The 16,704-nt window shown below is 32.7% G+C and overlaps 1 protein-coding gene across 2 annotated transcripts in view; it reads right to left on the reverse strand.

Moving 5' to 3' along the window:
- Positions 1–16,704, reverse strand: part of Cd2ap (CD2 associated protein) — a 131,321-nt gene that overhangs the window by 93,792 nt on the left and 20,825 nt on the right. For both annotated transcript variants that reach the window (XM_047557971.1, XM_047557970.1), the window contains exon 2: positions 7,256–7,416. In XM_047557971.1, the coding sequence (XP_047413927.1) occupies positions 7,256–7,416 (161 nt within the window). The remainder of the gene's footprint in view (positions 1–7,255; positions 7,417–16,704) is intronic.

Genomic DNA, 16,704 nt, shown 5'->3' on the forward strand with positions numbered 1-16,704 from the left:
CATATATCGCGGACACAGTGGCACATGCCTATAATCCCAACAATTTGGGAGACTGAGGCAGGAGGATGGCAAGTTCAAAGCCAGCCTCAGCAACGTAGGGAGGCCCTGTCTCAAAATAAAAATTTAAATAAAATAAAATAAAAAGAGTGAAGATGAGGCTAAGTGGTTGAGTGCCTCTGGGGTCAATCCCAGGTACCAAAAAAAATAGTCATATAAAATCAAGGTGTCATTTTCTTAATTAGGATGATGTTTCTTCTAATAGAAACAGTGAAATGCCAACGGGTTTGAAAATAAAATCAATATTCTTCTAGAAAAATGTGATAATTAAAAAAAAAAAATCAAATCCCTTCTAAAGCAGTCATTTACATCTTCTTATTCCCCACAGTGCTGCTTAATTTTTCTTTAAAAGTAACTCCTTAAAAGATTTTAAATACTTGTAAAGGTCTGATGTCTACTTTGGCATTTAACATGGATCTAGAAAAAAATGGCAGCTAAACATTTTTAATTACAAGTTTTCAAACTAATTTTAAAACAATAAAAATGCAGAATCAATAATTTATATCTTTTTGTCCCAATTTTTAAAAAGCTAGAAACAGTTTAAAAGAAAGAAAAAAATCCAAATTATTTTTCTCTCTCTCCTGAAATACTTAAGTGTGAATAATTTTTGTTCCCTTCTTCTTCTTTATTGTGTCAAAAAGTCTTAAACATTTTTCAAGGTCAGGAAGTCTTCAAAAAAGAATAAAAAATTCATTTTAAATGTAAAAATATAACAGCAATTTACTTACTGAAATCTAAGACATCTTCTGTGATAGTATCCACTTATTTTTTAAAGGATCAAAATAAAAACAATACAACAAAACAGGTGGTACAGTAAGCCACAATACCTCCAGAATCGGTACAAACCTCACAAGAATGTTGCTTCACCATTCACAGATTAAACCCCCATCCAAGCCAAGCACACTGGGGCAACGCCTGTAATCCCAGCAAATGGGGAGGATAAGGCAGGAGAATCACGAGTTCAAAGCCAGCCTCAGCAATTTAGCAAGGCCCTAGGCAACTCAGTGAGACCCTGTCTGTAAATAAAATACAAAAAAGGGCAGGGGCTGTGGCTCACAAGTTCAATCCCTGGCACCAAAAAGAAAAAAAAATCCACAATACTCTAATACTCTTTAAGTACAACAAATAAAAGACTTGGTTAACTTTCTCTTTTAATATCTTACTTCACTGACATTTCTCTGCTTTCTCTGTAACTTTCTGTGCTTCAATAATTGTAAATTTACCAAATGCACCTTCTAAAGTACTGTTTCTCCCCAACCTCCTGAGGTGAACAAACTAGGCACTCTTTTATATGAAACTCGTCAGTTAACAGAATCCACCAACATTTATTACCCACAACCACCACCATATCCCCAAATTCCCTATGAGGTAGTATCATAGAAGGCCAAGTAGAGAGTCAGGACTTTCCTCCACACAAGATGGGTAAAAAAACTCTCCCACCCTCCAACCCATCCTAACCAGTAGAAGCCACATGAGCAACATTAATATGGCACACATGCCCCTCTAACCAGGCGGAGCAGTGGATGCTCCTCACCCAGAAAAAATAAGGAGTCCCTCCCCGACAACTTTCAACAGAAACAAAGTGGATACTGGACTTTGAGGGAACTCATTTACTTTTTTCAAAAGAGGTTTCTTCTCTAGGAAAATACACCTTTTAGATCCAAGGTTATCAACCACTATTCTATGTGTACAGGTTTGTATGACTACTATAGGCAACTCTAACAACTGTAACACAATGGTAACCATTTATGTGTATATAAAATATACAGTAAAAAGTACTAAGGTCGGGAATTTTTCTGCATCATTAAAATCTCATGGGACAACATGATGCCATCCATCAATGACTAAATGCCATTACGGGTATATGATTGCATAAAAAAGCTTAATTAAGGCAAAACTAATCTTGAATAACAACAGATCAGTAAATGCCTGGAGCTGGTGGAACTTGGGAGTAGGGGCAGTATACAGGAGGATGAGGACAAAAACTACAACATGGCTTTCACAAATAATGAATAATCTAATATTTTGATGTGGTAGTTGTGCAAGTATATACACATACCTTTCTCAAAACTCACAGAACACTACAATTAAAACGGTCTTATTTTACTGACTATAAATTATAACTCAATGAATCTGATTTGTAAAAATCAAATCTGATAATCACTGTTCTTGAAGTCTCCCATTTAAGGAGAAACTTGTGTAACATGTACTGCCCCAACATATATACATATTTAGAACCCCTTCAACACAACACCTAATACAAGGTTTTCAAAACAGTACTTATCTCAACCTACAGATTAACTGATATTTACTATTCAACTTCAATTCTACTTCATTTCATTTATGTAAAATGCTGATCACAGTTTACTAAAATTAATAAGGACTTAACTATGGGCCAGGCATTATATACTACTACGAAACACTTAATGCACCATCTCATTTAATACTCATAACACTATGCATTAAATTCCATCAATATCCCTCTTTACAACAGATGGGGTAAAGGTAAAAATCTGAGAAATACTAAATAACTTGCCCAAAGAGACACTAATCTGCAAGACTCTGGAGTCTAAATATCTAAACCATACTATCTGTATCCCTTAAAGAAAGATCTATAAGTACTAAAGAAATATCAACAAGGCTTGGTAAATAACTAGCATTAGTAGAAATCAAAAACAACAGAACTATGTGCATGCCTTTAATTCCAGAGGTTAAGGTAAGAAGATCACAAGTTCAAAGCTAGCCTCAGAACTCAGCAAGGCCCTGAGCAACTCAGCAAGACCCAGACTCAAAACATTAAAAAAAAAAGAACAATTAACATACCTAACATGCTATACTAAATGTAAAATCACAAGGAAATAATAGTTAATTGTCCATGACTTTCCCGTTTAAATCTCAATTCCTCTATACATAAAAACAGCATTCACTCTCCATTCTGTTTTCCAACTTTAAAAATTTTTAGCTGATCCACAAAAACACAAAAATTATACATATTAACAAATTAATATGTATTAATATGTAATGTTTTGATGTGTGTACACATTGTAGGTTTAAATCAGATTAAACAGATCCCCTAAAACATGCATCAAGTTTAATGGTAAAAACTTTCAAAATCTTTGTGGCTTTTTGAAATGTACATTAACTATAGTCTACTATAATAGCACACCAAAATCTCCTGCTTCTAACTGAAACTTAAAACCACTGATGATTCTTTTGCCATTCCTCCACTCCCTGCTAGTCTCCCTAGCCTCTGTTGACTACCATTATACTCTCAACTTATATTGAGAGCAACAGGTTTAGATGTCGCGTATGGATGAGTGAGATCATACGCTACTTGTCTTTCAGTGCCTGGTTTATTTCATTTTATATAATAATTTATAATTCTATCCATGTTTTCACAAATGACAGGATTTCATTCTTTTTTTGTGGTTAAATAATAATCCATTGTGTATAGATACCACATTTTCTTCATCTGTCAGTTAATGGACAATTTGGTTGTTCCCATTTCTTGGGTATGGTGAAAAATACTCTAATGAAAATAGGAATGCACTGGGCACAGTGGTGCACACCTGTAATCTTGGCAGCTCAGGAGGCTGAGGCAGGAGAATCTCAAGTTCAAAGCCAGTCTCAGCAACTTAGTGAGGCCCTCAGCAATTCAGTTAGACACTGTCTCTAAATAAAATATAAAAAAGGACTGGGGATGTGGCTCAGTGGTTAAGTGCCCCTGTGTTCAATCCCCAGAACCAAGAAAAAAGAAAAAAAATGGGAATGTGGATGTCTCTTCAACATACTGACTTCACTCCTTGTAGATATATACCTAGTAGTGGGATTCCTGGATCATAGAGTAGTTCTATTTTTAACTTTTTGAGTAATATCCATATTGTTTGGCATAATGGCTACAGAAATTTATATTCCCACCAATTTCCTTGCCATCACTTGTTATCTTTGGTATTTTTGATAACAGCCCTTCTCAGGGAAGTAAGGCAATACGCCTTATTGTGGTTTTGATTTGTATATCTGTGCTAATTAGTGATATTGGGCATTTTTTCAAATACCTCTGGTTATCTGTTATGACTTCTTTTAAGAAATGTCTACTTTTTAAAATAGATTATTGGTACTTTTTCTCTATATTAACACTTTTTGTTCCCGTATCACTACCCTCTTCTAACCTTTGTAGGTAATAAAATAAAGATAGCATCCTCTTCATTATATAGCACTAATGATAAAGACTTCATGAGTATCAGTTAATGCCTGTATCTGGTGCAGTAGACATTACTGGTGCTCACTTAGTGTTTCCAATTCTACTGTCATTTTGGACACATAACAAGATCATATTTTCTTGCCTCTCTTGATAGATCACAAGACCAAAGACTATACTATTGCTCTGAACAATAAAATACAAATAAAAAGTAATATGTACCACTTCCACTGGGAAGCACTTAAAATTGGAATCTAATTCTTTGTGCTCTCTTGCTCTACTTGACCGAAGAAGTACAAATTGACAAAAAATTGCCATAAGATTAAAGTAGCCCCAGGAGGTTATGCTAACACATGAAAAGCAGTCCAGAGTTTGGGTTACTTATACCACAAAAAAATCTGCATGAAAAGATCATACTCTCATTCTATTATGGTACCGCTCTCATTCTATTATGCCACAAGTGGTACTAATCTTGGTACCATAATATAATCTCACCTATTCTGATTGGAATCCAGTTCCTCAACTTGTATAATAAAAACTTGTTTTCAAGAAGAATTTCTAGGAGTGGGAACAGTAGAAGATCATGAATGAAACTCTGATTCCATTTTGCAAATGTTATCTACAAACAATTCTGCAGTTCAAACCCTGATTCTTTTTGTACTTATATTATTGTTTTGACTTTTTTTCACATATTTCCATTCCATCTTAATTCTTTGCAAGTTCCTTACATCATGTGCCTTTTTCTGAAAAAGCAATTAAAATTTTGTAATTTTAATATATTTCAATTATGTTGGTGCTACTGAAGAATTTCGTATCACTTTGTCCTTAGATCTGCAAAAGCACAAGGGTATTACAAAATGATCATATTTCTCTAATACCCAACACATGCCAAAATACTACATTCTTCATTAAAAAAAAAACTGGCTATAATAAAACTAACTACTACTAAGTCCTTACCAGTGTGACTTTGGGCAAGAAGGATACATCACAGAACTTTGAACCTCAGCAATAAAAATGTAAACAAGTAACAATAACTGGAACTCAGAAGATGGGCAATAATTTAGACTGCCCAGATAGTCACAGCTGAAGGATTCTTCAGGAGTTAATAAAAATGCATATGAACTATTAAGTGGGAAGGTTAGCTTACGAATATTGACTTAGACAATGGAGACAGAGTAGAGGTGAGTGTCAAGACTTTGAGGAAAATGCCAGGTACAATGATCACTTAGATAAGACAGAAGGACAAGCGGATGGGTGCATTATGCTTAAGAGCTAAATGAACCCCAGGCACAAAGCTAAAAACCTTCCCTTTTCTTGATGAAATCTGAATTATACAATCTTTACCACAGTTTCCCTCACTTAGAAAATAAATTAACACAACTTTCCCAATCCTATCATGCTCTACCAATCACCTATGAGCTAACTAGTGATATAAAACCCACTGCAGAAACAACTACATTATGTATCCATGTCAAAATCACAAGTATTAAGAAAAGCTGCATGCCAACAATAATTATGTAAATGTCTAAATCACATCAACTATTACTGGTTTGTGCCCAGGCAAATAAGTATAAAACCATAAACTGGAAGGATATATAAAACAATTTCAGAATACAGGCATTTCTAAAGAAGAGAGTAATAAGAAATCAATTTTAGCTGTAATGTTCTCTTTATTACAAAGTAACACTGAAGCAAGGATGATAAAAATAATAATATTCCATACATTAAGTTCATGGATTCTTGTTCTATACTTACTGTAAAATACTCTTAAAATTAAAAGGGCACTGAATTGGATATGTTCATCACAAAATAAATTTATAGTATCTAAAATTTTTCACAATAGGTCACAAAAATGGTTTGACCTTTCCATTCATCTTCTAAGCCCAATAATACTTAACTATCACTGTTCTTCAGTAAAACTGTCTGAAATAATAATAGGAAGACTAGTTCTACTGTCCATTCCAAGTAATACATTTATAAAATAACACATGCATTTAAGAAAGTTTAAAGTGGGTCATAAATTATAATTTAAAGCTTTCTCCTTAATCTTAATTATTTTTGTTGTTGTTGTTAAGATGCTGGATGTCATTAGTTATCTAACAGTAGATAAATCATTGAACCTCTCAATCTCATTGTCACTACATTTAAAATGAGGCTATTATCTGTCCTACTTCACAAGACTCAAATGATATATGTACAGCAAAGCTACTTAATAAATTACAAAGTGCCACCCAGATACAAACTATTATTTATTTTTAAAAGATACATAGTTTTATAATGTGGATCTGAAATGTTCCCCAAAAGCTCATGTGCTCAAAGCTTGGTTCCCCAATGCATCAGTGTTCACACATGGGGCATGTGGGACATGAATGAATCAAGAAAGCTCTAGCCTCATCAATAAATTAATACATTGATAAATTCACAGTTTTTTAATAAGTTACTGGGAGGTGGTAGAAACTTTAGGAGGTGGGGACTAGCTGAATAAAGCAGGTTACTGGAGACAAGCTCCTGTAAGGTTATGGTTTATCCCCAACCCTTCTTCCTCCTCTCTGCTTCCTGGCCACCATGAACTAAGCGGCTTTGCTCCACCACATGCTCCCTACCATGATGCTCTGCCTCAATACAGGCCTAAAAGCAATGGAGACAGTCAACCATGTACTGAAACCTCTCAAACTATGAGATAAAATAAATTTTTCCTCCTTTAAGTTGATTTTCTCAGGTATTTTGTCACAGTGACAGAAAGCTGACTAACACAGGTAGACAGGTATACAAACATATAAACATATAAGTACATAAGCACACAGATATACACAGTGTTATTATCCAGCAGAACATTAAACAATAATAAAATCCATATACAGGTATCTAGACCTCAATTTTCTTAAATTCTACAGTAAAAATTTATCTAAAACATTTTCATTTTAGATATTATTTAAGTTCTTAACATTGGAAATAAAATTCTATGAAGCAACAGCTTGAAATTTAACTGAAAATACTTACTTTAACAAAATTATCAGGAAACATTCCTCTTCTCCCATTTAGTTCTCCTTCTAGCCATCCTTCCTCCTGTAGTTTTTTCACATTCCTGATGATTTCCCCAACTCGAATAGTTAATTCATCATCATGCACAGCATCATAATCATACTCCACAATATAGTCAACTAAAAAAGGGGAAAAAAAAATCTTAAATCTAATTCATAAAATACTATAAACAATATAATAAGCTTAAAACTACTTAAATCTGATTAGTGACAATAGTTAACACTACAAAGACATCATTATGTCTTGTCTTAATGATTTAAATATCTGGTTATATCAGCAAATTTTATTATCTTAGTACAGAACGAAGTACGACTTTTAAGTGGGAGCCTCAAGAGAAATAAAACATGTAACTCATTCCATTATGTATTTTCCTACAGTCAGATGTTCACCCTTTGTGACAGACTCCGAAGCAGTCCCATGATTATCACCCCCAATCCCATATTACATCATTTTGTAATTCCCTGTTCTTAAGTGAGAGCGTGACCTGTGTGACTGACTTCTATCCAATAGAATATGACAAAGATGATGAACTATACGTGATTACATAAGATTATAATGCCCATCTTGCTAGGAGTCTCTCTCCCTTCTGGCTCTGAAAACATAGGCTGCTACCATTTGTAAACTAGCCTATGGAGAAGGCCACAAACAAGTAATGAGGGGAGGCCTCCAGCTAAGGCCCTCAGTCCAACAATGGACAATGAAGTCAACAATCACTTGAGCTTAGAAGCAGATCCTTCCCCAGTAGAGCCCAGATGAGAAGACAGCCCTACTCAGTACCTTCACTGTAGATTTATAAAAGGACCGGCTAACCAAGCCCATACTCTAAAACCGCAGAAACGATAACACATATTGTTCTAAGCTGCTAAATTTGTATCAACACCATTATAGAAAAAAAAAAAATGAAATGAAGATTACTAAATTATCTATTTTCCATTTTTTAAGAATGGAATTTTGGATTATAGAACAGATATATATGCATACAACTAATATTTTATAGGGTTCATTTTTTTTAAAAAAAGGTATAACGAATTTTCTATTCCAGATGGCAGATTAGCCATACTCCATTAATATTTCTTCTCCTACAAAAAATAATAAGAAAATAATAAAATACACACAAGTACAACCAAAGAACTAGGGAAAAGGGAGTATGAACACACATTATTTGTCAAATCAACCATCATTCCTATATTGCCTGTCCTTTTCCTTTTATTCTCACAGAAACTAAATTATGTTTATATATTCTGAAACATGGTACTTTTGTAAGTCAAGTTTCTCTCAGTCACAGAAAGTTAAATCTTAACTAGCTTAAACCAGCATTTCTCAAATTTAAGTACAATCATGTCATCTGGAAAACCTAGTGTAAATGCAGGTTTTGATTAAGTAAAGGCAAGGATATCTAATGCTACTGTCAAAAAGACAAAGGTCTAGAGATAATCCATTTATAGTTATTTCAATCATAGACAAATACATACCCACAATGAGTGGTTTTCAAGTAGACATGGAATAAATGAATTCTGACCTTCCTTCTAAGAAAGTTTTGTTTGACCTTAAAAACAAAAACAGGACTGGGTATACCTCAATGGTAGAGCTACTAAGAGGATGTGTTAAAACGTGAAGCCTTGGGATCAATTCCCATCACAACTCCCATTCCCAAAACAGAAGGAATGTCTTCCTTAACTAAAAACTTTAAATTAATATATCAGACCTAAAACTGCTACCACTATTTGAGAAAACAAAAATTAAAACAAAAACAAAACAAACAACAAACAAAATACCCAGCAGGTATGATTAAGGTGGAAGTGAACAAAGATGCAAATCATGGCTCAATTTATCTAACTACTAAGTTTAGCTCAATTGCAGATTAGCCATACCCAAATAACTAAATTTAGATCTAGTAGTGTATAAAGGTGTTACACCTTTAGATTTGTTTTACTTTTAAGTAAAATTTAGACAGAATTTCTGTTTACAGTTGAAAACATCTTAATATGATAAAGGAGCCAGGAAGAAATTTTAACAAGTTTCTGAAAATGGATGTATAGCTGATGAAGACTGAAGCCTAGAAAACTTAAGGGAATTATAAGATACCAAATTGCTCTGTAGAACCCCCAAAGACCAGAAACTCGATTAAAAGTGTTCATGTATAATGTAGGGCTGACAATAGGAGAATTAATCTCTATATAGAAGAGCTAATAGCCATAATCAACTAGAGTAACTCAATAAGATAAACTGTTAGAAGTCAGGCATTTTTCTCTGGAGGCAAAAAAACTAATAGCTCAACTACAAAATAGAAAACAAACCAGTCTGGGAAACTCATATAGCTACAAGTACTATAGATTATTGCTGGTTTCTCAGAACAGTGACTACTGAAAAATTTATAGGTTACTCATAGTACAAGGCAGTTTATGACCTGCTAATTCCAAAACAAAACTCTAAGTCCCAGCCAGTACTTGAAAAAAAATTAATAAGTTTTTTATTTACTTATTATTTGTTCTCAAATATAAGCAGACAATAGTTTGTCATAAAAGACCATGATAAACTGAAAACCAACTCGTAGAATAGGAGTCAGAGCTCAAGTAAATAAAGAGGGTATTTGTTACATCCGGGGAAACTTATTAAATAAGCAAATACATTAAGGACAATGAAGTCATGTTTTTTAAGCTTTTCTAAGTCAGAGAAGAGAATTATAAACGTATAAAGGCCAGATTCAATCCTGTGATATTGAATTGTAAGAAGTTATCAGTATAAATCTATAGTTTCAATACATAAACAGATATATCTATATGCATATATGTGTATGTTTATACACATATATATGCAAATAGGTATACATACACATATACACACATATTCATTCAAAGAACACACATACTACTTCTGTTCATTAAACTGACCCTAAATCAATGATATTCCAATGGCAATAAGCAAACCTAATGTGAAGATTTTATAAATATTATTTTCTACAAAAAGGGAATAAGGAATCTGGGTAAAATGGTTCATTCCAGATGTAGGCAGGAAAGTACATGATAAGCCTGGAACACTGTGTTGTGCCAGAAAAGCAAGGAAATTTTCTAAGAAATAAAGTGCTATCATATACATACACAGAAGTGATATCAAAAGGGTGCCTCCTGTCTAAATTAGAACACTTTGAGCATCAAAGTAATGAAATTAACAGAATACACCCCACTCAATAAAATAAGTCTACAGAGATTATAAATCCACATTTTTTTCATGGTGCTGGGGACTGAACCCAGGAGTACTTTACCACTGAGATACATCCCCAGACCTTTATATATATATATATATATATATATATATTTTTTTTTTTTTTTGAGACAGGGTATCACTATATTGCTAGGCTGACCCTAAATTTGTGATCTACCTGTCTCAGCTTCCTGAGTAGCTGGAATTATAAGTACGCACCACCATGGGCCAGCTTTAATTCCTTAAATCTTAAGGTTGTGTTGTGATTATATGGGAGAAGGTATTGGTTTGTAGGAAATACAGAGTAAAGGTGAAAGATATCAGAAAAAAAAAAATTCCTTATCCTATTACATTGAACTTTTCCACAACTTAGTGATTATTTCAATATTTTAAAAATTCAAATTTGATCTATAAGTGATGTACTTAAGTATATAAAGTAACCAAATGATATGAAAAAAAGAAATAAAAAATATAAAGACTATCTTTCAAACTAATTTCTTAAGGAGACAAATCAAAGAAAACTTTCCCAAAAAGGTAAAACAAAGAGACAAAGAAAATACAAAAGTCAAAACTCAGATGATCAATCCACCATCCAATTAAGAGTTCAAGAAGGAGAGAAGAAACTGGAGAATTAATAAGATAAACAAGAAAATAATCCCAAGCTAACTGAAACAAATCTTCAAACAGAAGGACTGTGAGAATTCAGTACAATGAACAAGTATTTGCCTCTAGGTAAAAATTAATAAGAATAAAAACATACTAGAAAACTCTAAGAGGAAATAAAAAGTTCATCTGCAAATGAGAATCAAATTAGAAAACTGTCATTAGCATCACCATTCTAGAAAAAAATCATTGAAGTTCTGAAGGAAAATGAATTCCCTATTCTGCCAAACCAGCGGGTAAGCAGAGGATATAACATTTTCACACAAATAAAAAGAAAATTAACTCCCACATATAAAATTACATGATATTATCCAGGAAAATAAAAATATGAAAGAAACAGTAAGACACAAAACCCAAGAAATAGTGGAGGCAATCCCAAAGAGTAACAAAATAAGTGCTAAAACAGCAAATGAATAACAAATATACAAAAAAATCCACCTAATCTGAAAGGAGGCAGAACGAACTAAGAATCTGGAAGTCAAAAGGAATGGAGGATAGACTATGAAATGGTATTACCTTTCAAACTGAAAGAGACAAGACAGATAGGAGATAAATACTAAAGATGTTTAAAATTTCCTAGAAAGGCAAAAAGTTATACAATGCTGAAAACATAATCATCATGAACTACTTGGCTACAGAGTAAATGTATATCTACATGGCCCTAATGATGTAGAAACTAATTATTTTAACTTTGATAATCAAATTATTTTATAACAAAACAAATGAACTAACTTGTAGTTGCAGAAAATGTAAATGTTAATATCCTTGATATTAAAAAGGACAATGATCCTTTAAAAAGACTGGAAGATGAAAGTTGGTAAAGGGAAGAGTAGAGGTATTAATATCTTCATCATAAAATTGCTAAGTCCACAAATACAATATTAGTTGGTGGAGAAGAAATAAAGTATATCTCTTGGTAAGGTATACAGTAAGAAATTGGAACTGTGATGGGATACAGGGAAAAAAAATATGATTGTAAGTGTTAAGGTTTAGATATGAGGTATCCCCCAAAAGTTGATGTGTGAGACAATGCAAGAATACGTTGGGGGAAATGATAGAGAGCCTTAACTTAATCAATGGATTAATCTACCAATATGGGTTAACGGGGCAATAAATGTAGCAGGGAGGGCGTGGCTAGAAGAAGTAGATCATTGGGGGTGTACTCTGTGGTTTATCTTGTCCTTGGTAAGAGTTCTCTCTCTGCTTCCTGGTTGCCATGTCCTGAGCTGCTTGCCTTTGTCACACCCTTCCACCACCATGTTCTGCCTCACCTCAGGCCCAGAGCTATTAAGTTGGCCAATCATGGACTGAAACTCTGAAACCATGAGCCAAAATAAACTTTCCTCTTCTATATTGTTTTTGTCAGGTCTTTTGGTCACAGTGATAAAAAAAAATCTGACTAAAACAATACATAAACTAAATCTTATCAAGTTAACAAGATAAAAAAAATTAAAGTATCAAATCAAAATTAGCAGTAGAAACTTACTACTTAGGAATATGAAACCCAAAATACTTAAAAATTTATTTATTTCAAAGTGGTTTCCCCTTGAAGAATGCAGAATAGAGATCAATGAGTCATGAAATTAGTTTTTCATTATAAGTCATTTGAATGTTTTTTTAATATATTTATTATATACAGATATCTTGATAAGGTTTTGTTAACAAAAAAAGTAACTACTAAAGTAACTTGTTCAATATTATGGCAAAAGTGTTTACAACACAGAATTTCATGTATTATAACTAAGAACTTCAATAAATCAAATAAAATCTTTTATTTCTGACTTTTAAACTTATATTTAGGCTTATAATGTTTAAGAAGGTTATAAAACATGTATAATAGCAACATACTTTTGTAAAACAAACAGAAATATACATAGGAAAATATCTAAAGAGCTAATGCCAAATGTTAATAGAGGTTATGTCGCCTGAAAAATTCAAGATGCCGTTATTATCAACTTTCATTTTATGTGTAGTAAAGAATTAACCTTACCCAAAATAAAGACCCAGACATTGCCCTCATTTCCTTAGAGGGCAAAGGAAGAATTCCCCAGGAAGAATGTCTTGTTTACCTGGAGGTTCCTTGGGAAACTTTACCTGGAGCCCACATCAAAGAATCTAACAATGTGATTATGGTGGTAGCTTTGAACAATTCATTATCAGTTCTACTTCCAGAGGGGTTAAAAACCAAAGATCATTCATACAGGCAATCAACTATATCTCACCAACAAAAAATCTGAACATCAAGGTTCAGGTGACCTTTCCTGGTTAATAATAGTCTGTGTGGTATATATATCTTTGCAGAAAGGAATTAAGACTTCCATGATTCCACACAGAGGATGACTAGTAGCTCCACATTTGGAACTTTTGTAGACTCTGCCGCATGCTTCTTTTACCTTCGATGATTTTCTACTAAACCCTAACCAAAAGGATTCACTGAGCTCTGTGAGTCCTTCTAGCAAATTATCTGACATGAATGAAGGCTGTTTGGGGGACCACCAATCTACTGTCGGAGTCAGAAGTAATGGGCAGTATTATAAATTGCAACTCCTACCTCAGCATTTTTCTACAATAAATAAGTCTTAATTGGGTAAAAATAAGTTACTAAAAATACTGATATTCACCGGACAGTATGTAGCAATTGTATTACTGAAAAGTTCACACTGTTTAAACAAAACTTTAATTCAAGAGTGTGCTATACAACTAGCATGCAGGCCATCATTTCAAGAATCAGAAATCTTCATATTTTGGAAACTCATATAATTTATCCTTTCATTGAAAACTGGAAAACTCCTAGGAAAATTAAATATAACTTTTCCACTATTTAATTTTGTGTTTAACTGATTAAACAAAGTTTGTATTCATTGTTTTAAGATAAACAAATAAATGTTGACTAAATAAAACACCTGGAAAAAAAGAGAAAAAATGTATGCAACCAAAAAAATCACCTAATAAAGTACAAGCTTATAAAAAAAAATCCACAAGAATATACAGACTTATTTATCACTAATGGCTCTCTACTGACTTACTCTCCTACCAAACCAATTATTTAAGTATAAAACCTTGGATTGTCAACTGCCCATTTTTTTGTTTCAACTGAAATTATTACTGAAAGAGAAAGTAAAATTATATTGTTATAATTGTTCAGATCTTTTAGTGATGGTAACCAAAAAAAAGTTAATTAAAAAAAAATAGTACACTAAATCTTTATCACATTAACAAGACAAAAAAAATCCAAGTATCAAATCAAATGATAGTTATATTGCGCACATGTATAAATATAAAACAGCAAATCACACCATAATGTATAGTATAATGCATCAATAACAAAAAATGGGGAAAAAAAAGAAAAAATTTAAGTTACTTGGCTAGTTAAAAACAAAGTCTAAAGAAAGCAACCAAAATTAATTATATATAGTTTGAGCGTCCCTAACCCAAAATATGCCCAAATTCAAAACCAGGATTTGGAGATAATAATTATATTTGGATATATAATATTTGGGAATAATAATATAATATTTGGATATATATTAAAATTATTTAATATATATTTACATCTAATCAATATCTTAATATTTATATACTAAACAAATACATTTAACATATTATTTAATATTTATTTATAAATTATATATCCAAATGTTAATATCTGGATATATAATTAAATAATATATATTATATAACATTTAACAGTATATATTATACAATATTTGGATATATAATTTTAGACACATAATATTTGAATATAGGATTATATTAGGATGCAATCTGTACCACATTAGCACTTTTGTGATCTATTAAGTGTTAAAAAGGTTTGAAAAGTTATCAACCGACTTGAAATAATAGTACACTAAATAATCTGGACTAACTCACCCTGGAAAGGACACTAAAAAGGAAGATGAAATGTGAAAATCAACTTTAAAAATATCTGAAAACTAAAAATATAGTAATATTACCAGATAAAATCCAGATAAGAACTGGAACCCAGAGACCTAAATATCATCCTTGGGCTACTCTTATCCTGGAGGTTATCTAGCAATCCTAAAGACACGATGTAGAGTTTAAGCTGCACTTCAGGCAACTCTGCCATTCTACGGTATAAAAGTGAAGTCTAAGACCTATCAGGGGTGGTATTTCTAAGAAACCACATGCAGTTTGAGAAAAACACAAAATAACTGGACCCAAGCATAGCAGTCCAGCTTAAGGTTATTTGGATGATTCAGGAAACCCCAAGAATTAAATGTGGACCCAAGTGGACTAAGACAAAAGTAGCCATAATCCTCCATAATCCTCGCCAAGAAAAATGTTCTAAACTGAAAATTATGTCAAGAAATATTGTTAAATTTACAAGACCTAGAGACCACGTAAAGTGATACAACATCATAAATAAGTAAATAGAAGAAACACCAGAAACCCTCCAATGAAATCCACATACTAGACTCACCACATACAGATTTTTAAACAGTAACATTTACTATTTTCACAGTTATAAAATATAAGTTCAGCTTGAAAAACTGACACCTGGTTGAAACGTATAGACAGATAGCAAACTCGAAAAAGAACCACCTAGATAATCTATAGCAGAGAAAAACAATAACGAAAACCAGGAATTAAATGGATGAATTTAAAAATATAACACAGCTGCCAGGTGCGGTGGCACATGCCTATAATCCCAATGACTCAGGAGGCTGAAGCAGAAGGATGGCAAGTTCAAGGGCAGCCTTGGTGACTGAGCAAGACCTGTCTCAAATTTTAAACACAATAATTTGTTTAAAAAAAAATTTTTTTAAACTGATGGAGAAGGAGGATCACAAGTTCAATACCAGCCCAGCAACTTAACAAGATCCCTTAGCAAGACTCTGTCTCAAAAATAAATAAATAAATAAAAAATAAAAGGCCTGGGGATATAGCTCATTGGTCAAGGACCCCTGGGTTCAATCTTCAATGCCAAGAAAAGAAAAAAAGGGAAACTAGGTAAACAGAAACTAACCAAAATGAAGGCAAGAGATAAAAAAACACAGAAGATACAAGACTATCTAATATGTTTAAGTGGAATGCCAGAAAGAGATGAAGAGTAAATCGTTTGAAAAATTAGGGACTACGAATTCAACAGATTTAAAAAAAAAAAAAAAAAAATTGAAGCCACAGATTCAAGAAGTTCAAACAATTTCAAGAATTCCAAGTGGAATAAACAAAAAGAAATCTGCAAACCCAACATAGTAAAACTGCAAATAAAGGAAGAAAAAAATGTTTTAAGAAACCAACAACAACACTTAGACTAAGGTTAACTTTTTAGCTGCAACAATGGAGGCCAGAGGCCATATATTAGTATCTTATATGCACAGGAAAAAAATAACCATAAATTAGAAACTCTACATACCAAAAATACTTCCTTTAAAATGAAGAAAAAATAAAGATACTTCTGGTAAATTAGAACTGGGGGTTTGCCACATTAAAAGAAACCAAAGTTCTCTGAGAAGAGCAAAGGAAAGCAAAACGATAAACATGAAAAATGTCAGATGTAAAAAGGAAAGAAGGGAAAAGTG

Source organism: Sciurus carolinensis, chromosome 7, assembly GCF_902686445.1.
Source record: "Sciurus carolinensis chromosome 7, mSciCar1.2, whole genome shotgun sequence".
NCBI lineage: Eukaryota > Metazoa > Chordata > Mammalia > Rodentia > Sciuridae > Sciurus > Sciurus carolinensis.